General features: G+C 32.1%; 1 protein-coding gene across 2 annotated transcripts in view; it reads left to right on the forward strand.

Moving 5' to 3' along the window:
* The first annotated feature begins 653 nt into the window (after positions 1 to 653).
* Positions 654 to 26,225, forward strand: part of LOC129798174 (uncharacterized) — a 237,517-nt gene continuing 211,945 nt past the window's right edge. The window contains exons 1-2 of one of the 2 annotated variants that reach the window (XM_055841183.1): positions 654 to 871; positions 15,258 to 16,867. In XM_055841183.1, the coding sequence (XP_055697158.1) occupies positions 16,783 to 16,867 (85 nt within the window). In that variant the 5' untranslated portion in view covers positions 654 to 871; positions 15,258 to 16,782. Of the gene's footprint in view, positions 910 to 15,257; positions 16,868 to 26,225 lie in introns of both variants that reach the window. The other variant, XM_055841182.1, reaches the window with a different exon arrangement.

Here is a 26,225-nt window from a genome sequence, read left to right on the forward strand (position 1 = left end):
ATAAACAATTTTATGATATTTTTTCCTGTGTATGATACAAATTTGAAACCTCAGACCCTTTTATTTTTGAGAAAATTGAATTTTGACATTTACAATTTGACAGTTTGCACCATGTCTCGCCTACTGTGTTTATTAAAGGAGAATTTGCATTTTGTGAAGAATTCTCATTTGGAACAGGTTCTAAATTCGGCTATTATACCCTAGATTGTATATTATTTATATTTATTTAGCAAATGAGTTTTAAATAAAGTTCCGCTGCGCGAAACTGCCCCCCTTCTTGCCTACTATGTTTAGAATGTTGTGGATTTTCCTTTGTTTTAGTACAAATCATTTGGGCTGCAAGTTGCATAAATACCAATAAAGATTAGGTATAAAATATTGAATTTCTCTTATTGAATTTCGTAATAGCTCTGGGATTTTTCATCATTTTCTTGGGTAATATTATTAATTTAGCGTTTGGGCCATAAAAATCACATTTTTTTCTTACTTAATGTGGAAGATGTTTTAAATTTGAATGCGATGAATCCGCGAGGGTTGCACAAAGACGGGGGATGGGTTGGATGGAAGGGGGTGCAATGGGGGGAAAAGCCGTAGAAAATCACCGAGTCTCTCCGCAGACGCACTCAGTGTGGGAAAATTGAAAACGATGGCAATTGGCAGTGCGTCGCGACGTTTGAACAGAGTGAGTGGCGTCGTTGGCTCCATATGATTTAGGTTGATGCTGGAGTTGAGCATATCAGAAGCGTTCGGAACGCCGGCAACATCAGTCGCATCCAGACTGTCGTGCGAGTTTGTCGAATTGTTAATCGCGTGCGCGTTTTCTTATACAAATTTTCCCACCATCCCCGAGGAAAAGTGTTGAGCCAAGGAGGTACACTGAAGAATTGTGATTTTCTGTGGCTTGTCAATGTAAAAAAAAGCATTTTTTTATCTCTTGCTTTAGTCCTCTTTTTGGTGGATTTGGCACGTGAAGAGAGAGTGAAAGAAGGATCGGTAGGATGAATAATTTTCCCATTATCGTGGATGATTTTTTTTCTCAACGCTGAAAATTGAGGTCGATTGAGGAGTGTGAATAAATAATGTGTGAGAGGAAATTAAGAGATGATTAAAATGGGATTACATCTTGCGTAAGGGGGAGGATGAGGAAAAATAAAGAGTTTTCCTTCAAGTTCAGTGTGATTGCGAGAAAAATGTTTTTTAGTGCAATGAAAATTGTATATTGAAATTGTTACAATTTTCCCACACTTATCACTGCGATATTTTCCCACGGATCAGCCCTTTAGGAAAGACCAAGGAGGTAAAATGAGTCGATGAAAGTCAATGACGTAGGTGATTTTCTTCTTGGGGTATTCCTCTTTTCCTCCCGAGCTCTTCCTTTGGTTTCCCCTTGGAAGAAACTCAATGGCTCAAGGGAGTTTCTCTTGAGGGGGATTTTCAGTGATAATTCGTCCTAACATCCCAGTATGTGGGTGATGCGTAAAATCTCTGGATATCTGTGCCAGTAGCAAAAGGAATATAAGAGAATAAAAAAAACTCTCTTTGATATTCCATTTTTATTCTTTTCCCAGCAATAAATTCAATTTCTACCCCCCCAACGAGATGAGTTCTGCCTTCGAGACTTCATTTCGGTGGGTTGGGAAGTTAATAAAATTTGCTAAACTCAAATTCGACGTCGATGCAAAACTTCCGTTTTTATGCTCGTGGAAAGAAAAGTAGAATAAGGAGCTTCAAATGCTCAATCATCAATCATTCGGCGAGAGTTTTATTGTCATCATTTTGCAATTTCTGAGGGGAGATCAAGTTCTTTCACCCATTTTCAACCCCTATATGCTAAAGTTCTATCATGAATATCCAGACTGAAGATATTCTATTTTTTTTGCACAATATCTCCGCAGACTTTTAATTGATTGGTTCACCCCCGAGACATTCCGTGTCTATTTTGGGGCATGTTTTTTCTGTTTTTTCCCAAGCAAGACGTCCAAGAGCTTTCCAAGAAGCTCATTTGAATTTATTTGCTATTCAATAAGATTCAGTTGTTTGAGCATTGCCCTGTCTTAAGGATCCCTAAAAGTCGGATGATGTCCAAGAGCTTAATGGAGGGTCCTTTTGGATGTTATTATTGTCCAATTCTCTGAAATCCACAGACGTGCAATTTAACCACAATCATAAATTCACAATTTCGAGATTGAAATAGTTTAACAAACCTTGATGTGGTTGCATAAATTCCCTTAATAAAGCCCATTGACTCATTCAATTATTGAGTTGGAGTTAATCGGGAAAACATATTAACATTGAATCAATATGAGAAAAATGTTCTATTGCTCAATGAAATATTTTCTGCAAAGGTTCTTGTGGTATTACACAGAAATAAAGCTTAACGAGAAACTTGCTGTAAATTTACATAAATGTGTAAGTTTTGTGTACCCTTTTTGTGTAATTGTTTCACGTTTTTTTTTTTTAATATAATTTTATACAAAATGTGCAATAAAGTGTACATAAAGGTGTATTCAGATTTCCATAAATGTGTGAAGTGTACATCTCTTTGTGTACTTTTTACACGTTTTTTTTTCTCTAAAATTTATAAAATTATACACGAAATGTGTATCAAAATGTGCACAGCTGTATATTCATATTTGTATAAATGTGTAACTTTTGTGTACTGCTTTTTGTGTAAACTTGACAGTTTTTCTAAAATTTATATCATATAATTTTATGCAAAATGTGTATCAAAATGTACAAAACTGTACATTTGGTTTATTATTTTTGCTGTCTGATTACACAATTTAGCCTTAAATAAGTTTAATATTACACATTTTCCTAAATTTACAACAAAGTAGAAACATAGAGTTGGTTAAGTGGTAAAGCGTTCGCTCTATGATACAAATATCAAGAGTTCGACATACTTTCAGTTATAAAATTTCTGATGGTTAACCTTTAAAGATAACAAAGAATCTAGAGACTTAGGCTGCTATTCTGCCATCTTTATAATTTTGTAAGATTTTGCGGAATTTGGAATTCTTGTTAGAGTCAATCTAAGATTGAGCAATTCTGCCGCCAAGAAATTTTATAGCAAAAATCAAACAAGATATAAAAAGTTTGGAGACTTGTCGTGCAGCGTCATCTGCGGAATTATTTGACTGTGTGCTTACAGTGGCTTGTTATTTTTCACGAAAAAGCATTAAAATATCTTTAAAGGTAATTATATTCAACTCAAACTTGACAAAACTTTCACTTTACAAAATTTAAAAGAACGTCTAAATCTAAAGTTTCATTGGATCGTACAAGAAAATATATGGAACTGTCAAAGAATTTTTGTATGAATTGAAAAAATTCTTGGATGTAGAGTATGGTAGTTTGAAAATTTTGTTGGAGACTTTATAACAAGGTCTAAAATATTTGGAGAGTACTAATATTTTAGAATTTTATATTTGTTCTGTGAGAATACCAATTTTCTTGGATCTTGCTCAGTTACAAAATTATAAAGATGGCAGAATAGCAGCTTTAATTATGGAAAGCAAACCGTTATTACCTTTTAAAATGTCATCTTAAGAATAAATGAAATATTTCTATCGTCATAACACAGAAAAAAATCGTGAAATTGTTCATAAGATGTCTGTGAATTCCTATTTGGGACTTACGAAATGTTTGTAAGTAGTATAACCCACTCAAAGATTCGTAAAAGTTTGTACTTTTTTTCACAAACATTGTTCATAACATGTTCACTGGACGAGCATTTTTTGTTCTTTTACAAACATTTTTTGTCTACCAAAATGTTACGAATAAATTACAAAATTTTACAAACATTTTTCTCTGTGTTAACGAACATTTACAAGCAAATGTTTGTAAAACAACAAAAAATGCTCGTCAAGATTACGAACAATGTTTGCAAAGAATTACAAAATTTACGAATAAGCTTACGAAATATTTTTCTGTGTAGGGGAGACCGAAGCAGAATTAGTCACGCATAGTATTAGACAGTGTGATATTATAGACCGCTTTAGAAGAAATATTGAAGAAACCACTACTTATTCGAAGAAAACACATCTCTTTCTATTTATTGAAATATTTATATATTTATCAGCCTGTTACAAACATTTTTTTTTAAATAATATACGCATTGAAAAATTTCATTTGCTGGCTAATTCTGCCCCGATCTCCCTTACATTTTTTAACATAAAAAATTACTAAAAGCTTTAGAAGGCTGGATCTTTGAAAAAAATAATAATGTTACATTTTTTCGACAATACCAAAACTCTTCACAATTAAACTTTTAAGAGAAAACCTTTCAGAAATAAATATTCAATAAAATTGAATTCTTTTATTTTAACTATGATGAGTATTTAAAATTAAATTTAAAAGTTTTCTTATATTTGTTGAATTATTTCCACTTAAACGGTTTTCAGATTTTAGGCAGTTATGGAACTATTTTAGTTATATCATTTTTAAGTGCCTTTCATAAGTCGACATTCTCTAAATGCGTCCATTCTTAATTTTTACCTTTATTTTTCCGGTAATTTTATCTGATTTTATTTTTTTTATTTATTAACAAAAAGACCTCTTCAAAATGCTTAGGGGTTTAGAATTTATAAGACGCAATAGTTTTGGCTTTAAGAAGAAAATCGATAAAAGGGATTTTACCAACTGATACCATTTTTAATGCTAAGCCCTCCCTTTGATTTTTATAGTACGATATTTTAGAAATGCATTAAAAATTGCTGATTCAATGATTTGCAACTTTCGAGTGCCAAAATCTAAAAGTAAACTATTAATTTATTGAGGGTGCGATTCCCAATAAACCGGTAATTGATTTTCTGCTATCTTGAGTTAGTTTTCAACTAATTTAACAGCCAGTTCAAATAAGTAATAAACTTCTACATAAACAAAAGAATACTGAAAATCACGTAGAGAAAGAACTCCTAGGGGATCGAAAAATCAATTAATTTGTTTTTTTTAGTATCTTCAACTATTCAATGTTAAAATATATGGTAAATTATATATCAAATGAAGTTTTATTGTGTTTTTATTATTTTGAAATACTTTCTTTCAAAAATAATATCGGGTGCGATCGAAAAGTTTTTATAGTCCCGCTTATGATTTACAATAAATTTAATTAATGAAAATATTTTGCATTAGTTAATTATAGGGTGGACTGAAAATTTCATTATATTCGTCACCACTTTGACTAAATTGTTTATTTTCCAAAAATATCGAACAATTACTATTCATTATATTTTTTCTTTTTTAATGTTATCCGCAAAAGTCAGTAAAGAACCAATTTAGGGGAATGTTGGCATGGTTCGCATAGAGTGAACCTTTAAACAACGCGAATTTTCTCTTTGTTTACAAAGAGCTAGTTCGTCATTTCTTAGCCATAAGATAGATAATTATTAATCTCATGAATCGATATGAGAAATGGTAAGTCAGCTCTTTGCAAACAAAGAGAAAATTCATATCGTTTGAAGGTTCACTCTGTGCGAACCATGCCTATATTCTCCTATATCATTCTACTTTGTAAATTTTAATTTAGGAAATCGTAAAATCTAAAAATGTGAATTTTAGGATCAAAGAGTTTCAATTTTTTTTTATTTTTGCATTTTGTGCTTGAATGAAAAGAGATAATGAAGAACGGATGGTATTTTTTGAATTTATTGGACCGTGATTAGTCTAGAAAAAATTATCTGACTAATTTTTTTTGCATATTTAAGAGTTTGACCTTAGAGGGTTAATGAATAAAGTTTGTTTTCACACTCATCGCATACCATATATTATATATTTTGTATTTAATGGAATTTGTGTAGGGGAAAGTGCTCTTCCTTCGAACGTTCATTCCTTCGAATAATAGTATAATAATGTGAATTTCTTTTATTTTTCGTAAAAGATTTACACTAAATTATCATGGGATTATCAACAATCATAAGTCAACTAATATTTAATGGAAATGTCTTAGTCTCGTAGGAAAACTAAAAGAAAATTCACATTATTCGAAGGCATGAACGTTCGAAGGGAGAGTACTTTCCCCTATGGGCGTAAAGTAGTTATTTCTCAAAATTCCTTCTCCACTCTTTCGCCAGACGTATTTACCGACGGGTTTTCTTAAAGAAAATAAAATTCTAACTAATTGTATTACTCAAACTCCTCAGAGAGAGCGGTATCATAATTCCTCAATTTATTCACCCTCCTAAATTTCCACCTTCCACCTCCTGGGAGCAACTTTTCTCAACATTTCTTCGTATTTCAGATGATTTCTGAGAAACGATAACACGCTGTTTGTCCGTCTGTCTGTCCGTTTGTCTGTCCATTACCACGCCTAGAGGCCTAACGGTTAGAGATAGATACTTGGGACCTTTGGGAGAACCCGTCATATTTAAATCGACTAGGATAAAGTGGTACAAGTTGGACAATGTTACAATTTGGACAGGGATTTTTGTCTTGATAAATTTAGTACTTCATTTTTATTTGTATATTTTTAATGTTTTAGTTTTATAATTTGGTTCCTTGTGCTTAAAAACAAATTTTGTACTGTATTTATCAAGAAAGAAACCATGTCCAACTTGTAACACTAATTCCAAATTATATCACTTTACCCTATAAAATGCTCAAAAACATGTTCATTGTTCAATGGAATAGCACCATTATTCGTTATTTTTTTGATTTTCTCTTGTTTTGAGAAAAATAGTAATTTCATTTATTGTTTATTTAATTTCATTTAATTGTAATAAAAGAACCTATGTGTCTTTAAGTCAGGCGCTTTGTTAATTTAGTTTTTGAGTTCCTTTATTTTGATTATGTTAATATCTTAATTTTCACTATAATTACATGCTCGTATAATTATCTTGCCACATATACCGTTCCCTGCTAATGTGTTTCCTCTGTAAGTACTTTAAGTCTCAAGATTATAAGTTATGTTATTCTAATCTTAAACATTCTTTTATTATTCTTTAAATTTTAAAAATCAGTATTTGTTAATAAACTAATTTAAAGAGATTTAAATTCAAAAGAAATAGTGTAAGGTACATGGGGTATGAGTAAAATAGTTTGTTCTTTTATTAAAGATTTTTTTTAAAGTCTTAAAGAAGCAGGATAAGGCACTTATTTTTCAAAGTGGTTTCAATTTCATTGAGAAACTTTTTGTTTATGAAAAAAGTTTGAATAGTTTTAGATTTTTCCTTTGAAAAATTAAATTCAGGAATTTTGTATGGAATGATTTAATACGGAATTTGATATAATTTAACTTTTTAATTATGTTTTTAATTATTGAACAAGTCAACTGATTCAGTTACCACATTGAAAAATAACGAATTTTAAAATCCTCATTAAATGAATTATGCAGAAAATCCAATAAAGCTAAAAATCACGCAACATTTCATTTGAATTATATTTTGAATTTACCTCTGTCAGAGCTCGTCTGCCAAAAGCACTATAATTCTATTAATTCTTCATCAAAGATAAATCCTATTATCGACCCTCAGTTTTGCAGTTTAATAAAATAAATGTTTGATCACACAATTTATTTGTTATTTATATTTTAAACCACGATAAAATTGCAATTTAGCACGCTCTATTTTGTCCCAAATGTTCTTTGTAACAACCCCTTTGCCCCATTTGCCCCCAAAGTGTGATTTTTATTTCAATTTTGCTCATTTGCTCGTGTCGTGTGATGTATTTTTGTGCAAATCCCAGCAGAAACAGATGTTTTAACTAGCAACCAAACGCCATAATTGAGCGGAAAGATCTCTCGAACGGTTGAAAAAGACTCTCTAAATTTAAATTAAAAACGATAACAAGATTCGGATGTTCCTTAACATTGTCTTTGGGGTTTATTTTATGCATTTTTTCCTTTTTGTGTGCTCTCAACTCATTTGAACTTCTTTTCTTTCATGTGCAAAAATCTAATTTTGCCAACACAAAAGTCTAGAAAATGAAAAGATTCAAGTGCATAGCAGAGTGGGAGTTTTTAAATTCGCAAGAACAAGCGAGACGAATTAATTAAAATTCAAACAAAGAACTTCATTCACATTTTTTTCCGGGCAAAAGAATTCGTTTGAAAAAGGGGAGAAAAATCTATTTTTCAATTTCTGGAAAGTTCAACACTTAAATGGACACATGGAAGAATTATTCTATGGCAGATTGTGTCTTAAGAGAAAACACTTCTATGTTTTAAACGTCCTTGCAATATTTTGAAAGTAAACATCATGTCAAAATATGTGATAATTTTGTCTGTAATGTTGTCTTTAGACTCTGGTTAAGATAACTGGGTCAATTTTAGCAAGAAACAGACCATTTTTTAGTGATTTGATTGCAACCGAAATATTGATGTGTTTACAGTGTCATGTCAAAAATAAATGAACACTCCCATGTTGTAACTAAAGTCACGATGCAACATTTCGAAAGAAATTTACATGTGGAAAGCTTGTTTCCCGCCTTCTGGCATGACGTAGTTACAAACAACATACCAGGTTTTCCGAATCAGAAATCCCAATGTCTCTCTTTCTCCTTTCATTTAGATATTTTATATATATCTTGATATGTACTAAAAATATTGGTCTAAATTTTTATTTAAAGACCATAAGTGCAATATAGAATTAGAAAACTATCACGAGAAAAATAATAAACACACCTATGTCTTGATAAAAGCTTTTAAAACGACGTCAACCATTTAGCACATGGCTGTACTAAATAGTTGTTAAACCTGTACGTCATTCTCCTCATTTGTTTCCTCAATTTGCTCTCAATTATCAGACAGAAATATTTCACAAATACTCCATTACACTTTATTTATACAAAGAACCAAGATCCTAACAACATTTTTAAAATTTAGTACTCATATAAATTCATGAACTTAGAACTTCAATTTTAATAGAGTAAGTGTGCCAAATTCCGGTCACCTAGCAATTCCGGCCACATTTTTTGTTCCCAGAATTTTCATGAATTTTTGGTTTTTACATACTCTAGAGATTATACAATGCAAAAGTATAACAAAAAATGTAGCTTCGACAAACGAGATGACGTGAAAAAGATATTGAAACAATTCCCGAAGGGCAAGGAACTAAGGTGGCCGAAATAGGGCATCAAAGCTATGTCTATATTTTTATTCATTTTAAAATGTATTAAGAATGATTTTCGAGTAAATAAAGACGGTAAACTCTTTACAAGGTTCCAAGCAACACTCTTTCAGAAAAAACAATAAAAAAAATCAGTTTATATTTAAAATATTACATTTCAAACTTGAGACTTTGGCGCTTGCATGTAACTATGCCGAAATTTGGCACACTTACCCTAATACAAAAAAAAAACTCACAGTAAAATAACAAACATAAGAAAATTTGAAAAATGAACTGGGAGCAATGTTTGTTTAGCACATGTTTGTATTAAATTACCATGCCATTTTCATTATTTGTTTTATTCGTTCTCATATAATAAACATAAATAATTGACAAATATTTCATTTCACTTTACTCTTATAAATATTATAAAAATTATTGACATTAATTTGAATATATTTGAGATTTAGTACTAACATTAATTTATGTGTCAAAATAATCATTTTCGCTTTTGAGTCAGCGGTTAATATTAAACATTGCAATGGTTTACCAGTTTTCGACATGATATTTTTTGTGGAATAGAAATAGGACTGTTAGGAGATTCATAATTGGCTTATAATGCGTATTTTATTTTTAAATGCTCATAGAAATTCATGAGCCATTAAGAGTGGTTGAGACCGTATTCGAGCTATAGAAGAAGGATATAATAATGCGTCTTAAAGATATGAAAAACAAAATGATTCTCGTTTGTTTTTACTTATCAGTTTTTTTGGGTTTTCTCAATTAAAAGGATTTTTTAAAATAAATTTTATTACAAGTTTTTTTTTAGTAATTCTATGTACTAAATATATAAGATTATTAAAAGTTTCACCTAATATATACTTGCACTTCCATCTTATACCACTCGAATGAAAATATTGGATTCCTATTACCTATACTTATTTTTGATCATGGAAAAAATTTAGTACAAATTTGAGGTTACGTTTGTAGATCAATAGATTCATGTGACTTTCTCACTTTTAAAAAAATATAAAATACGACAAAATAATGTCTCCTTTATAATATTCATTTTTTAGATTTCAATAATTTTTGGCGAATTTGATTTAGTACATGCATGTACTAAAAAATCATCTCCACTGAAAATATTTTCCTTCTTTGTTTCTCGATTTGTGCAATATTTTTCCAATGAAATAGCACGATAGGAACATTTAGAAACACTCACGAAAATTAATTTTCCCAGAAAATGATCATTTAATGGTGGCGATTAGAAATTTTCTTCCAAATTGAGCAAACTTTTTCTTCTGGGACATTTGAACAAAAAAAAATGTTCTGTGGAAAACAAAGACATTTTCTTGATTTATTTAAACCTTTTTGTTTCGTTTCGTGTCAAGAGCGGGTAAAATTGGAGGAAAGTGAGCAGAAGAAAATGATAAAATTGCCATTTGTCTCACAATTTTGCCTTTTGAGTTAACAAACACTCAATTCACTCCCTCATCGTTGGGTATCTTTTTTTTTCCTTATTCATTTCTATCTCATCTCTTTTTGTTTTTATCCACATCATTCACTTCTGTTGGGGACTCCTTTGGCTTCTTTCAAGATTGTTGAGGAGTTGTGGGAGCAGGGTAAAAAAAATACAGAGACTCTGAAGTGCACATAAAACTTCAAAGATTCCCCATTATTTTGATTTAAATCACCAATTGTGACTGCTTCTCCCACATTTTAATGTGCAATGAGTGCCAAAGGATGGAAGGAGTACTCAAGTGGAAGATGCACATCATTGAATAAATCCTTATGACAAGAAAATTTCAATGACTGTGAATTTGCACATTTTCAACACTTTCCCTCACAGCACAATATTCCTTTTGTACTTAATCTTGCGCTCTGGATATTAAGTGAAATTTTCTATTGAGACATGTGTCTTCCTTCTAGATGCATTTTTGAGCACTATTCATCTCATATTTAAGTTTCAATTCATTGTCAAATGCAATAATTTCTCCTTTCGTCCTTTCGAGGACTTAAAATTTCTGCACAGGACAATTGCAGTTATTTTATGGGGAAATGGGGTTGTTCACACAGGGATTTTGTATCATTCATTATATTTATTGTGGCACATATTCAACATTATTTATCTAATGTATCTCTCACAGCATCGATTCGAAAAGTATTCGTTTATACTCAAATTCATATCCTTTTGCGTAGGGATTTAAAAAGACTATGTGAAACAAAATGAAAGAAAATTAGCACAGACATGTACTAAATTGAATTTCAATAGAAATTTCATATAAAATCAAAAAAAGATAGACAGAAAAGAAGATAAAACAGTAAAAAACCCACAATAATGGTTTATGTTCAAAAACGAATTTACATACATAAATATTATGTACTAAATTTTAATCTTGTTTTTGAAAATTGAGTGATCATTGATTTAGTACAAGATATGTAACAAAGAAGATTATGTAAGTTGATGACGATGACAAAGCATATATTTGATGCTCATTATTGACCGCAATTACAAGTTATAACCAACGAAGTTATAAGTTAAGTTAATATCAGTTATATTTATCATTATAATATGTTTTAAAATTTTGATTTCATCAATTTTGTTTGATTTGGATTAGGACCTATATTCAGCATTTTAAATCTATTAGGCTTTTTATGGCTTTTTAAAGTTTCGCTCAATGATTGTAATTTTTTAGTACATATTTGTTCTAAATATGGCTAGTAATATTTGAGATCATTCTTTCGTTATTCGAATTTAAAGGAAACGGAATTTATACAATTTATTTTATTTATCTTGTTATTGGGCTGGAAATAAAACAGTAAGAGATAACTACTGCTGGTCATTGGCAACCTCCCATATTTTTTTAAATCTAGATCTAGAAAAATGAATTTTCTTCAAACTCTCGTCTTTCTCTTCACAGACATGATTTTAGATTTATTCAAAAATGGCTTCAATGTTTTCTTTTTACGATTTTCGGATAAGTTTCGTACGTAGGCCAGACGAACATTTAGTTCATATATTGTAGGAGTCAGTTCTTCTATTAACAACGGTCATAATTTGAAAGTTGTGAGTCACTTCTGCCCCAACAGGGTATTCGTGGTAAAAGAGAGTCAGTCTTGGTTTGACCGAGGAATAGGGAACAACAAGCTCTGGGTTCTTGGGCTACGGAGACTGGATAATTGGTTACTTCAGGGCTCAGTAGGGGAATTCTGTAATAGTATGACAATATCATATGACAAATTTAAAATGTTTATGTGGTAAATTCAGAAAAATTAATCGAAAATCACAGTCATATCAGCTACAAAGAGGTTCACAGAGCACCTAGCAATGGCTATTCGATTATCAATAGGCTTTAATGTCGCCCTATTTTCGATTTCACCACGAAAATTAGTCATATGACATTGTCATATCGTTACAGAATTTCTCTACAGGACATCAATATAGCAATTGATCCGAAAATTCGAAATTTTAAGTTTTTCTGTTTTCTTGAGTAAAAGTTAAACCACTCTACACAAGAGTGGGTTCATTTCTTAACCAAATTATGAAATTCGGATTTTTTTAAATGACTTCAACTTTCTGATCCGGATTCATTGGTCTCCATTAATTTTACAAATTCGGTTTCGTAAAAGTCCGTTAATATCGGATTTCTAATGTCTTAATTTAGTTTATATGAGAGATATGAGACCTGAGAAAGAGCTCTTGTACCATTTCGTTCTGTAGATTTTTACCACCGTTGAGATGGCAAAGGATCTTGAAAATATTTGCAAATTAAATAAAATATTTGTATGGAACACTGCACCAAAAAGAATTGATGACAACAGAACCTTTTTTAAAAGGTAATCCTAAAAAATATCTTGTTCGAAACGTAAAAAAAATTGAAATGAGCAAAATTGTTTCATAGAGACGTAGGGTAAAGTGATATAATTTGGAATTAGTGTAACAAGTTGGACAATTCGCCGGTACAAGTTGGACATGGCTTTTTTCTTGATAAATACAGTACAAAATTTGTTTTTAAGCACAAGGAACCAAATTATAAAACTAAAGCATTAAAAATATACAAATAAAAATGAAGTACTAAATTTATCAAGACAAAAAGCCCTGTCCAAATTGTACCATTGTCCAACTTGTACCACTTTACCCTAATGGGATGGTTTAACTTTAATCATTAACTACAGACGAGATTTTTATAAAGATTTTGACTTAGGATTGCAGATTGGAATTAGTTAGTCATCCAATCTAGATTCATAAAATGCTTTGGTTCAGCTGTTTTAGGGGCAAAATTCTATGTTCTGTAATATTTCTGACAAGGGTCGAAGGAACACGTGTTCGGTGGGGAACATTGACAATTTCGTGAAAATATTGAAATTTATTTAATGTATCTAATAAAATTCAAATAGTACGACGTTTTTTCATTAATCTACTATTCATTCATTCCAAGTGGAAGAGGAAACTGGGGCATCACCGAACAAGGGGTAGCGCCGAACACAGCGATTTCTTAATCATATATTAGACTACAGTTCAGAGAACCAGATCTGTATGAATTCATAGATACTATAAAGATGCTTGTCCTCTGAAGAAGTGGTCGTGATAGTCCAAGTAAATTAGAAATAAAAATAATGTTCGGTGCTACCCCATGTACGGTGGTGACTCAGTTTCCCCTACAAAATAGAGTGTAAAGAAGCCACGATACAAAAGATTCCCCAGAAAAGCTATGCAAACCATTGTGAGAAGGCGTCGACCTCGAGGCAGACCTAGGACAAGGTGGCTGAATTAAATTCAAAAACTTGCCTTGGAACGCCTTGGAATCGAACCCGAACATCTTCCTGAGGTGGCGGAGGATCGACAAACATGGGCTGCTAATTTGGATGTCATGGGCCCGCGACCCCAATAGGGATAAGCGGTTGAAAATGAATGAAATGAATGAGGCCACGATACGATTTCTTAAAGTATCAATAGGGGTTCTTTCGACCTTATTCAACAAGTCAATTTTTTTTTTTAAATTTTGTCTGTTAAAGGAGTTAAAGTAGTCAAGATGAATAAGTGTTACATGACTTTGAGAATGGTACTTTAGCCAAGTTCCTGAAGGTCTTGTAATTCTAAATAATATGTAATTTTAGTGACATTTCAAAATCTAATGAGTATTTTGTGATTTTGTCCTTAATATCTAATCTTAAGTCAAAAATTTTCCTAAAATCTTGCCTTGTATGAAATTAGAGAAGTTAAGCCATATGGCAAAGCCTTATAGGGGCGAAAATAGATTCAGGTGTATCTTTGAGAAAATTTAGCTAGTAAAAAAGCTTGTAAAAATTTAGCTAGGTAAAGGAAAACTATTTAATAGACCAAGGGGTAACTCATTACCATTTTTACTGGCAAGGGTTTCTGGTATCTCGACTTTCGCAATTGTTTTTGGGGTTCTCTGGCAATTGACAAGGGTTTCTAGATAAGAGTGACGCTTTAAAATGACCCCTAATCGATGATCCTGAGTATATGACAGATCAGCCTGAGTCTATTTGGACTCTTTAAGAGACTCTCTCTATCTCTGGATTAAGAAGCCCCTATGACCATTTTTGACAGAACGGTTATAGATATATTTTTTGTGTTTTTAGAAGTAATCTTCTCTAAAATAAACTTGATCTCACTCCATTTGCTCTTCCAAAAATCGAGGTGATCTTGAAAATGAAAGTGCTCAATATTTGATCTTTTTTTACATTCTCCTGTCAATAAACATTAGCTAATCATATCTGGAATGATGGACGACTCAACATAAATATGTGGTTGAACTAAACTTTCCGTGAGTTCCAGACACATCAACTTCGGATCTTGAAGGCTCTTTCAATAAATCATTTCGACCTGGGCTAATTTTAGACAAATACCCATGCGTATTAGCAAATTATTGGAATGTTTCTAGGCACTGTATAGTAACGGATATGAATCTGCAACAATTAATGCTGTGATTGATGAGAATCTCAACAGAATAGCATCCTTATGGTTCCCTTAGTTATTTCATTGGACGAAAAGTTGAATTTTTCCTCTTGATTAATGGGATTTTGGGTGCTCTAGGCAGTCACTATAGGAAAATGGTCCTGCTCTCACACTCATGGAACGTGCCAAATTTCCCAGCAATTATGCACTTGAACCACATATGAGACACATGAAATGTGATCTCATGGGGTGTACAAGTGAGAGAAATATTGTTGAAAATTATCTATTTTCAGTGTGTTTGTCCTATCTTTGTGGGTGGATTTTGCCAGTCCAGAAGAGTGCTTCTGGGTGTCTGGGAGGACGTCGACTTTGGGAGCAAAAAGTCGCTGGAGCATTTATGCCTTTTCTCAAATTACCAACACCCTGACATTAATGATGAGTGAAAGTGCACTAAAACTTATAATTGTCTCTTCGGTGAGGGAATAATTTTGCCATCTTGCGAGTTGCTGTTAGAAAATCAACAGTGTGCATTTTCGCGGGCAAAAGACACATTTAACAAGAAGGTTTTATTGGCATTTTCACACCATATCGTCAAAAGTTTTTTCTTTGATGTGATTGGACTTGAGAGTATTTTGTAGTTTGAAGAAGTGATGAAGAGTTTCAGTTGCGGAAAAATTGTAGAGGAAAAGTTTTCGTGTCCAATATGATTGGTAATTGAGATAATTGTGAAATCATTGAATCATCTCAATTTTTCTGCTTCTAACTTTACCCCCTTTTTACCGTTCTTACCACGAATTTATTGGATAAACAAGGAAAAAAAGTAGAGGATCCTCAGTCTATACAATTTATGTGCTGTGCATTCAGTGGTTTGACTGACCAAAAATAGACATTCACCATTTGTGCACATACGTTATTCAACATAAACAAGAAAAATACACAAGAATATATGGATGAATAGGAAGGAGTGAAGAATCTCTGAGACGCCAGAAGGGATTCCATTCTCAAATCTATACGTTCGCTTGAGCTTGAGGAAGGGATAGCAGAAAAAAAGGACGAAAAGAAAAATTGTGTTTTAAGTCCATCACAAAAGACTTCTCCTGCTTGTACTGAAGCAAGGTGAAACTCTGTGGTCTCAATTTTCCCGCTAAAAAGTGTGGTGAACGAGAGAGCTAAAAACCTCAGCTCCCAAAGTCCTGGAGAAAAAAAGCGGGAAAAGCAGAATACAGACGGGCGAAAAAGTGACAAAAACTACACCCATAAAATCATGCTGCGGAGATAGGAGGAAAAAGAAGTGAAATATAAAGTTTTTTTTTTCGTACCAAAAAAATAAAACCCGCACCAACCGCCAACATTGAATTACAAACTGTTTTATTTTGTGCTCAAGAGGAGTAAGGGGTTTCCAAGTCACACCAAAATCATGTCCCAGGAAAAGTGGAATTGAAAAAGAATAATAAAACGTGAATTGTTCAAGTATCTCTTGTTTAAACAACAATAATATCCTCGGTGAAAAAAAAAAGATTTCATATTATATCCCAGTCAGTGAGAGAGGGGCACAGTAAAAAAAAGACCTAAAAGATAAATATTTACATAACTTTTCAACCCCAAGGGTGTTCCCACTGGATCAGTGTTAGTGTGTGTATGTGTGTTTTTTTAACTATACATCTCTCAGTGTTCTAAACCCAACCCTCGAGGCAAATGAAAAACAATTAAACCACCGGAACAATCTCATCAGCATCATCCACATTGTTGGTGGTGGACCGCCTGGAAACTGCTGTTATATGTTTGAAACTCTCAGCATCCAACTCTTGAATCATTAAAATGTGGCACAACACTAAAATCAGTGCTTCTGCATGGAGGCGCTTCATTGGCGTCGGGGTGCTTCTGCAAATTATTGCTAATTGTGGTGAGTACTTTGGAGATGACTAATTCAATTTGCATACCAATACTCACCCCCTCTATACCCCTTTTGTCATCCACTGGGAAAATTTCCTTTAGTGACTGATCATCTTAAAAATACTTCTCGCGACTAGCAAAATATGAAAGATATCCAAAGGATATTTTCTCAGGAAATTGTAAAAGATAATATTTTTCACAAAACATGTGCGAATTCTCAGACAAATTGCTCAGTCGCCAAGAAAATCCTTGAGAGTTCCTTTTTCCCTATATACAACATTCTCGGTATTAGTTGCACCAAACTCTTTTCAAATTTGCCAAGAATGAAGCATTTTAGAATTTGAGCGATATTCGCACTGTAAGAAGATTACCTATATCCTCTTACAGGTATTACGTAATCCTAAGTATCCAAAGAAAATTTAATGGTTTACTAGGCTCTGCGCACCTAGGGCTTGTGCCATTGAGTACGCCGTTTGAAGTACATTTCAAGTAAAAAAATCGAGAAGTCAATATTGCAGATAAAGTGTTTATTATATATTTAATTAATATTGGTTTTGCATCTGATCCTGGAACCACAAAAAGATCAAATATGGATCATATGGATCATCATATTTGATCCTTTTCAAAAGGACAAATTATACATACAGTGACGACAAGATAAATAGCACACCTTAAGCGATTTTCGTATTTGATGTTTTATGATACAATATCAATCTTTATACCTGATCATGCTTTATTTTTTAGAAAATATAAAGCCCATTATAAATAAAAATGATAATTATTTAATATTTGTTTCTGTTAAAACCATGTGTTTTTGTCATTTTATGAGTTTATGTGTAATTCGAGCAGACAATTTAAATAGCACACTTTCATTTTCTCTGAAAATATTACCTAAAATTTACTTTTATTTTAAAATTCATTATACTCCTGTATCTTTGATAATTTGTAGGCAGTAATGCCACAAATTTTCGTAAAATAAAGTTAGGTGAACTGAAAAAAATCATGTAAATAAAGCCTTTGGTGCAGATGTACAAGCTTTACTTGAAAAAATTAAGGATAACTAAAATTTTTTTTTATAAATTGCATTGTTCAATGAAGTTAACCATTAATTCAATAATTTTTTATGATCAAACTTACAAATCACGCAGAGAACTCGAAAATTTCGAGAAATAATGACAATTTCTAGAGAAGATTCTGCCATTGTTCATAATAATAAAATTGAATTCTTTTACTGTTGTACCGAAAATAAAAAATAAATTGAACTAAATTTGAAGAAGTAACTCCTGTGAGCATTATTAAAAGTTAATCATGTAAAAATACCGGGTTTGGAAGTGTTTCCACACGTACGGAATTAGTATTCAAACAAAACCATACCTGTCGTTTGATTTTTGTTAAAGAGCATATGCAGAAGCACCTGTAATTCTGGAATAATATTCTTTGAACCGATGTATTTCTATTTAGTATCACTGGATATGACATAACAAAATATTAGATGTCTCAAAAGTCAAGAATTTGGTCCTTGATACAGAATTAAGAACGTAAAACTTAGCGGTGGTAATTTTATAGTACGGGGTTACTTTTTGCGAAGTGGCTTATGGCCTGTACTGTATATGGAATATCAGGCAATATAAATCAATTTGTTTACAAGGATATCTTTGGACAAGGCATGTACTTCAACATCGTAAAGAATTTGCTTTTGGTTTTCAAGTTTTAGCCAGGCTAATAATCCCAAATAATCCCAAGAGTTTTTAAAACTGGTTCAGTCAGAACAAAATTGACTTTTTTGATTAACCAAGACGGTCTAAGGACCTCAATCCTGTTGAATTTGAAGGAAAAGATTTACTACAAGATAAATCTCTCGAATGTAACTAATTTGGAATAGTTTTAAGTAGATATCCACACTACATGAAATACAATCACATTAGAATAGTGCCAAATCCTGATTTCCTTAATTATCCTTCGTTTTCAAGGCGCTAATTTTTCCAAAAGTTATTTATCTGAATACTAATTAATCTAAATTTAATTTTCAAATAGAATTAGTAAGTTGTTAATTGCAGTAGAAGCCGAAAATACATACACAAAATTAAGCATATTTTTGATATATGATAGAACATCATATTTCTTAATTTTGTGGTTTACTGGTAATAATAAAAGGATCATCGGGGATCCTTTGAAAGTATCGATTTTTTTGACATGTATAATAAACTAATAAAAACAACGAAAAAGTCACCTTGAAGTTCTCTCAGATAAGAGAAATATGTTGTGAGTAATTAGTTTATGATCAAACATATTTAAGCGCGATAAGCATACAAAATTTCAAGAGATACTGATCCTTCTTTCAAAGGATCAAATTAATATGGTTCATATGATCCTTTTTGTCTTTCCAAAGATCTTTCAAAATCATTTTGTGACAAAAATTGAAGATCTCTGCGAAAAGGCCATAAGACGGACAGGCCATAAGGAATACCGTAACCGTACCCCTAGCTCTTGTAGTAATGAAGAAAAATTTACTAAAACATTCAGATCTTCGATATCTAAATAATTGGGAATAAATTGACAGAGAAAAACCCATAAGTCAGTTGAGTTTATGTGGTATCACTGATTGTAGTCGAAAGAGTTCAGTTGAGAAGGAGACAGGGCCTACTCCCCGGCGAGTGGCTTTCAAAGTTGAAGGCATTTTCATTATTCACATACAGATTAGAGTGAGTCTTTTGGCACTAATCTTAAGGTGGTCTACATGATGATGTAAGACAGTTTTTCTTCGACGACCATATCAGACCAGGAGCCTCTCGACATACCTTTTCTCATACTTTTTGAGTAGAGGCACTGAAACCTAATGGCAAGTTTTTTTCTAAAGTGAAAGTTTTTTTCGAAATTGTGCATTAAATGCTATCCTAAAAATACATATTTCATAATGTTTCATAAAGCTGACTATCTTCCCGTATACTAATTTATTATGCCGAAATTTTATATTTAAAAGATTTTAATTTAGAGCAGATTTCCGTATCTTAGAAGTTGTAAAAGACAATGTAGAAAGGCATAGGAAGGATGAATAATTACAGTTTAGGACATTAGATACGGAGGTTCTTTAGACTAGATACAATTGCAAATGCAAAGTTTTGCTTAATCTGAAATATGATGACTGATATTCAAGCTTATATCTTATTTAAAAACGGCGTTTTTGAACTTCACAGATCATAACTGATAAAGAGATATAGCCTTATAATTTACAAATCCGAAAGATACAACTTTGTTCAATTTGTAATCTGCTTTATGATTTTGATAATAAAAAATGATTTTTTAAATATATTACTATATACTGAAATAGGTGTTAATATTACTATGTGCCTAATACAGTGTAGGCTAATTAAAACCATTTTTAGTTAAATGGTATAATACTTCTATCAGCTTGAAATGTTTTTCCTTACTCTGATCCTTAAATTCATACAATTAGGGTCATATCATATAGATATGTCTTAAGATGTATCTTATAGAACATATTCTTTGTCTATTTAGAAATCAGAACACGAACAAACGTTACTAATATCACATACTAAATTCATTATTGATATTCCCAACAATCAGTAATGTTTAAATACAGGAACAAAACTTTTCTTACATTGTGTTGACATACGTAAAAAAATATATATGTTATGTATATAACATGTGATAAATCAAAAAAATTGTAATGTCTATCCCTTGGAAAAAGAATTGGGATTAAGAAATGATTTCTAGGAAATCTTTTATTATTGGTAAATATCTTAAATATATATATAATAATAAAAAAAAAACTTCTCGGAATAAAATATTTTCGCAAACGTACGACTTTATAGGGTAGAGTCAGCCCTTTTCGCCATGTAAGCACTTTTTCGCCACCTAATATAAAACAACTAGTCTAAGGCATTTAAGAATAAGTAGCATTTCAACACTCATAATATGTTCTGTTCTAATATCTCAATACGTTATTACGTCTCTTAATTAATTGAAATTCGTTTTAAAACAGGTGGCGAAAAGTACTGAAACAAGCATAATTGGGGAAAATTTATATTTTTCAATGAGATTCTCTAAAATTCTCGAGACGTATCTTAGATATATAGATAGATATTGCTTCAAAGTATCTTTATACAAAAATTCATTTTAGTCTGACAAAAATATCACACCTTACGAGGTCCCTAAAGCTTAATGGTGGCGAAAAGTACTGACTCTACCCTATACTCGATATTGAGGTATTCTCCTTAGGTTTATCCAATTAAATTTAACTTCAATAACTTCTTAAAAGCACGAATTTTCGGAATTTTTGATTTAGGAATAAAGAATAAGGCCACTTTTCCATACAGGATCTTTATGGAAACTAGGTTAAACCTTTAGTGCTTTGGATGAAAATCCATAAAATAGAAAACCAATGCAAGATTAAATTTTTGTAAAGATCCAGAATAACATATTAAGCTAGTTGTTAAAATAGACATTAGAAAAAGTTCTTCAGCTTTTCGTTCTATCTACAGATGCCATCATCTTACCTACATTATTTCTGTCTTATGATAATAATTTTGAAATTTAATTTTGAGCTTATAGAGGGAAGTGGGGCACTTGAAAATTGATTTTTTTTTCACCTAGGCTAAATTACATTATGATATGGTTTAGTGCCACTTAAACGTAGGGGAAAAATCTCAATTTCAAAGGTGCCTCACTTTCAAAGGTACCCTGCTTCCTTCTACTTCGTGTTCGGTTTTGTTCGTTATGAAAATTTAAGCATTTAAATGATTCCTTAATTAACCTTGCAAAATTCGGATATAATTCTGGATTTAGATAAAGATATAATTTCTCTTACAAGAAAATTATAAGAGAAAATTCCGAATGTTTGTCAAAATGAAATAAATTTCTAGTGAAAAATTATAAAATTTTGGTAAATTGAAGCGCCTACTAAGTTATTTACCAAAATGAGTTCAATTTTAGCAAACAAATTTCTTATTTTTCAAAATACAAAAGCTTCGACTAAAAGTTTTACAAAGGTTTATCAAGATTCGACGGCTCCATTCCATACCATTCTAAGTCGACTTAGAATTATATTACTCCGAGAGATATGTTGTCCCTGGGACCGAGATCTACAACTGGTGAAAATTTGGTGGTCATCCGACGTTCGGGTAACGAGATATTCAATTGAAATGGCTCTCCTGAAATGTTGTCATTCTGAGATAGAATAATATGGAATGGAACCGTCGTTATGATGCCTTAAAAATTCTATATCTTTTCTGGACAAAATATTTTATTAAAAAAATAAATGGGCGGGAAGTATTAGGGTAAAGTGATATAATTTGGAATTAGTGTTACAAGTTGGACAATTCTCCGGTACAAGTTGGACATGGCTTTTTTTTTGATAAATACAGTACAAAATTTGTTTTTAAGCACAAGGAACCAAATTATAAAACTAAAGCATTAAAAATATACAAATAAAAATGAAGTACTAAATTTATCAAGACAAAAAGCCCTGTCCAAATTGTACCACTTTACCCTATTTAATTTTAGATTCTACTTTTTAAAATTAAGTTCTTTCCGTCAAAGTTTTCGAACTTTCATTTTCGGAATATGTAATTAAATGTGTATTATTACGGATGCTGTGTATGTATTTAAATATCACTGCTCCAAACGATTTCTATTGAATTCCGTATATGTTCTATGCTAAATGTTTCAACAGTGATCCTATGAAAAATTTAGAGTTTTCGAGTATTCCTCTTGCACTCAAGCCTTTCACTTCAATATATTAAATAAACTTCTCTAGTAGAAAAGGCATATAAGAGACGAATGAAAACGGCTTCCTCCAAATGTTTCTATATCTGAAGGTGAACGTGACTCGATTATGGTTTGTTGATTTATGTCAACAGCTTCTTTTGCCTCGTTTTTTTTCATGGGATATTGGATAGGAAATAAAATTTCCAATAAACAATCTGTGACATGGGAGTTGGTATCAATCGTAACTATAGGAGTGTGCTTTTGTGTTCAATAAACCCTTTGTTCTTCAGATTATTTCCTTCAAATAGTTGAAGAACTTTTGGGAAAAGGGAATTTTCAGTAAAATTCAGGATTACTATTGAACATTTCGAAGAGGGAATAGCTAGAATAAAAGAACTCCCTGTTAATTGGCAGCAATTTATTCGTTGACTTAGTGTTTGAAGACATGAAATTAAGCACATCCAATAAAGCCACGTTCTATTGCCAAAATTATTGTCTCACATTGTCGTTAAGTACCGTGGCAGTGTCTCAAGTCGCAGAACACACATTAAATGCTGAAGAGAAATAATCTCTGTCTGATACTGTTCCCAAGGCTCTTAGGGTCTTACCTTTCCATTTCGGCGCCTCTGCCAGGGTGCCTTTTGCAAGGACGAGAAAGGCGACACAGTGTGCAAATAACTTGGGGATTCTCTGGACTGTGACTCCCCAAAGTGTCATATTTTTTGAGGAGTGTGGTTCTCCATCCTAACCCCTGACCAAAGTCGTAAACTCAACTTGTACCAGAATGGCTATGCGTGTGATGGGAAAATTGCTTCATTTGTAATTCATTGGCATTTTCCATGTGTTTTTACAGCTCTGCGGGCGGAATTTGGTATGACAATGGAAGAGACAAAAGATGTGTAAAACATGACTGCAGGTGCTGTTTTCTTGTACACCTTCTACCCACTTGTCTCCCCTCCTCCCCCTGAATTACAAACAAGAGGAACGACACAATTTGTACTCTGTATGCGATATATGTACATAATATGAGATGAGTTTCCCTCAAATTTTAATCTTACATCAGTCGCGGAGCTAGTTTAATAAATTGACTTTCCTCATTGATGTTCATGACATGCGACAGAAAAGAGAGATAACTTGCATTCTTCACTGATATATCCTTCATGATAAAAGTCCTCTTAAAGTTTTATTCAAACTCTATCTATATTCAGAAAATTGTATATAAAGTATAGCAAAAGGCGGGGATGTTCTAAAAATTGATCGTCTGGATTAACAATATCATGAACACTAATTATGTAATATTTTTAAAAAAATGATTAAAAAAAAATAATAAAATAGGAGTGAGCGGGAACTTTTGCGACTTGCGTGGTTTTGAAGTACTCCGCAGCAAGAGTTAATAAATTTTAGTTTTTTTTTTAAATAGGAGATACTTAAGATATATAAAATGGGTATAATTTTCGAAATTGGTATTGCTTTTTAGTAAATGAACGTAACATTGAAGTGTCCCATCATTCCAATTCCCTTCTTAATTTTATAAAGCTAAAACTTATTATTATTAATCGTATCGAGACACTTTATTTGGTATTACAATGTAATCACTGTAATCATTACAATGTGCCGCGTGTTGGAAGAATCTGCTGATCGTAGTGAATGCTTCTTCCGTGCTCCTGAAGGTTTGTGGGTAGAGGCGGTGCATTTTATTACGTTTTTATCACGGTGAAAAATGTCTTCTTTTCGACATTCAGTTGTTTACACCGGTCGGGACTCGAACTCATAGCTGTGAGAGTCGAGTCAGAGATCTCACCGCCCGAGAGCCAATGGTTTTGCCTATTGCGCCACTGAGATCCCTAGCTAAAAACTAACAATCGTTTTCTAATTGTTTCATTATCGACTCAAAATCGTCTGAAACAGGATTTCCAATACGGGATCCTGAAATACCGAGATTTTGACTCTTTTTCGGATCAGAATTAATCCCATGATCGATATATTGATAAAACGGGTTTTCGGGATCCCAAAATTCTTAAATATTGCGATTCCGAATTTAGACTCTGTTCCGACGATTCCCGGTTTCAGACTCTGATATCGGTTAAAATTTATTGGCTCTGCTCAGTAACAATCTTTCCATAAGATAAAGTCATTCTAAAGCCAAGTCAAACCTATTCGAAAATCGATCTAAAGTTTAAAGTGCAAGATCACGTGTTTTTCGGTTTTAGCGTTGGATGCTGTTCTTCCATTTTGAAATTTCGGTATCCTTAATACTTCAATAGTTAACAAGAGTGCATAAACGTGTACTGCAAAAATTGAATTTTTGTGTAGTTTTGTGGAATTTTTATGGTGAACGAGCGGTGGAATTTCAATATCATTTGAATAATTTTTTTTAGTGAATTAATTTACTTGTGTGCAACTTGCTCTGAAATCGGAAAAATGAGGGCTCTCAAATCGGGAAAATTATTACCGAACGTAAGGATTAGGTACTCAAAAATCTGTTCAATGTATCCAAACTTGTATCAACCAACTCAACTCTGTTTGAGTCCTTTAGTCCTTCTTTAAAGTATCCTTACAAGGAATGATTCAAAGCTGTTTTAGCCTGTAAAGGCAGTCTGGTGCAGTCTGGTGGAGTGCAATATCTGGTGAAAACGGATTAAGACCTTTTTTCGCTTCTTGCAATTTTTATTTGCTACAACGTTTTGAGAATATGATGTCTCCTTCATCAGGTCTACAAAACGTTTTGAATAATTTGGTTACACTTATTTAAAAAAGATTTTTTTGTAACGAATAAAAATTGAAAAAAAAGCGTTAAAGGTCTTAATATGTTTTCACTAGAATCCCTTTTTGTTAGGTTTTCTCAAGGCTTATGGTTAGACGTGTCGTTGTTTTTTTGTATCGGTTTCATTTCTCATCATTGAATTTCGGTCAGTTGAACGGCTCTCGTTCTTAATCAGGACCAGAGGGTTAGTTAGGATAGGATAGGATACGATCCTAGGGCTAATCAGGATATATTTTCGATTTAAAGATATATTTTTGAATTTTTTAATTTAAACACTTTCCTGAAACATTGTATCTTTAAGTGTCCTGTCTGTTCAGAAAATTTTGTATTCCAAAATTTCTCATATGTAAATTGTACTATTTTACAATTTTTCGTTTCCTATTTTTTCATTCTCAGAGATTTCATTGGTTTTTCTTTGTCGTCTTTCATTTAACGGATTTGACTTGAAAGATACGATTTCATGGACAGAATTTTATTTATTTGGTCAGTAAAAAAAATATCTAATTTTGTCAATAAGAGCAAGGGGTAGTTCCAGGAATACCATCTCTTCTGAAAATTAAAACTTTGGAATAAAAAATTAATAACTGAGTCAATATCCAAGAGAAACTAGTCGAACTTAGATAGCTTGAATGTTAGTTCATAAACGGTAGACAAATGCATCTTAAAAAATTACTATAGCTGTCTGAAACTGCCTCATCGCCCTACGTCATCTTTTGGAACTCCAGTTAAATGAAGAACTGTGAGTGTTTTAAATTTATTTTACTAATTTTCCGTATGCGCTTGTTATAGAATTAGAGGGTAGACTGTAAGACACGTATCAACTTTCGGTTTTCGGCGACCAGCCCATAAGTTCATATTATCCGATAAGAAAACATAA

This window comes from Phlebotomus papatasi, chromosome 1 (genome assembly GCF_024763615.1).
Source record: "Phlebotomus papatasi isolate M1 chromosome 1, Ppap_2.1, whole genome shotgun sequence".
NCBI classification, from domain to species: Eukaryota; Metazoa; Arthropoda; class Insecta; order Diptera; family Psychodidae; genus Phlebotomus; species Phlebotomus papatasi.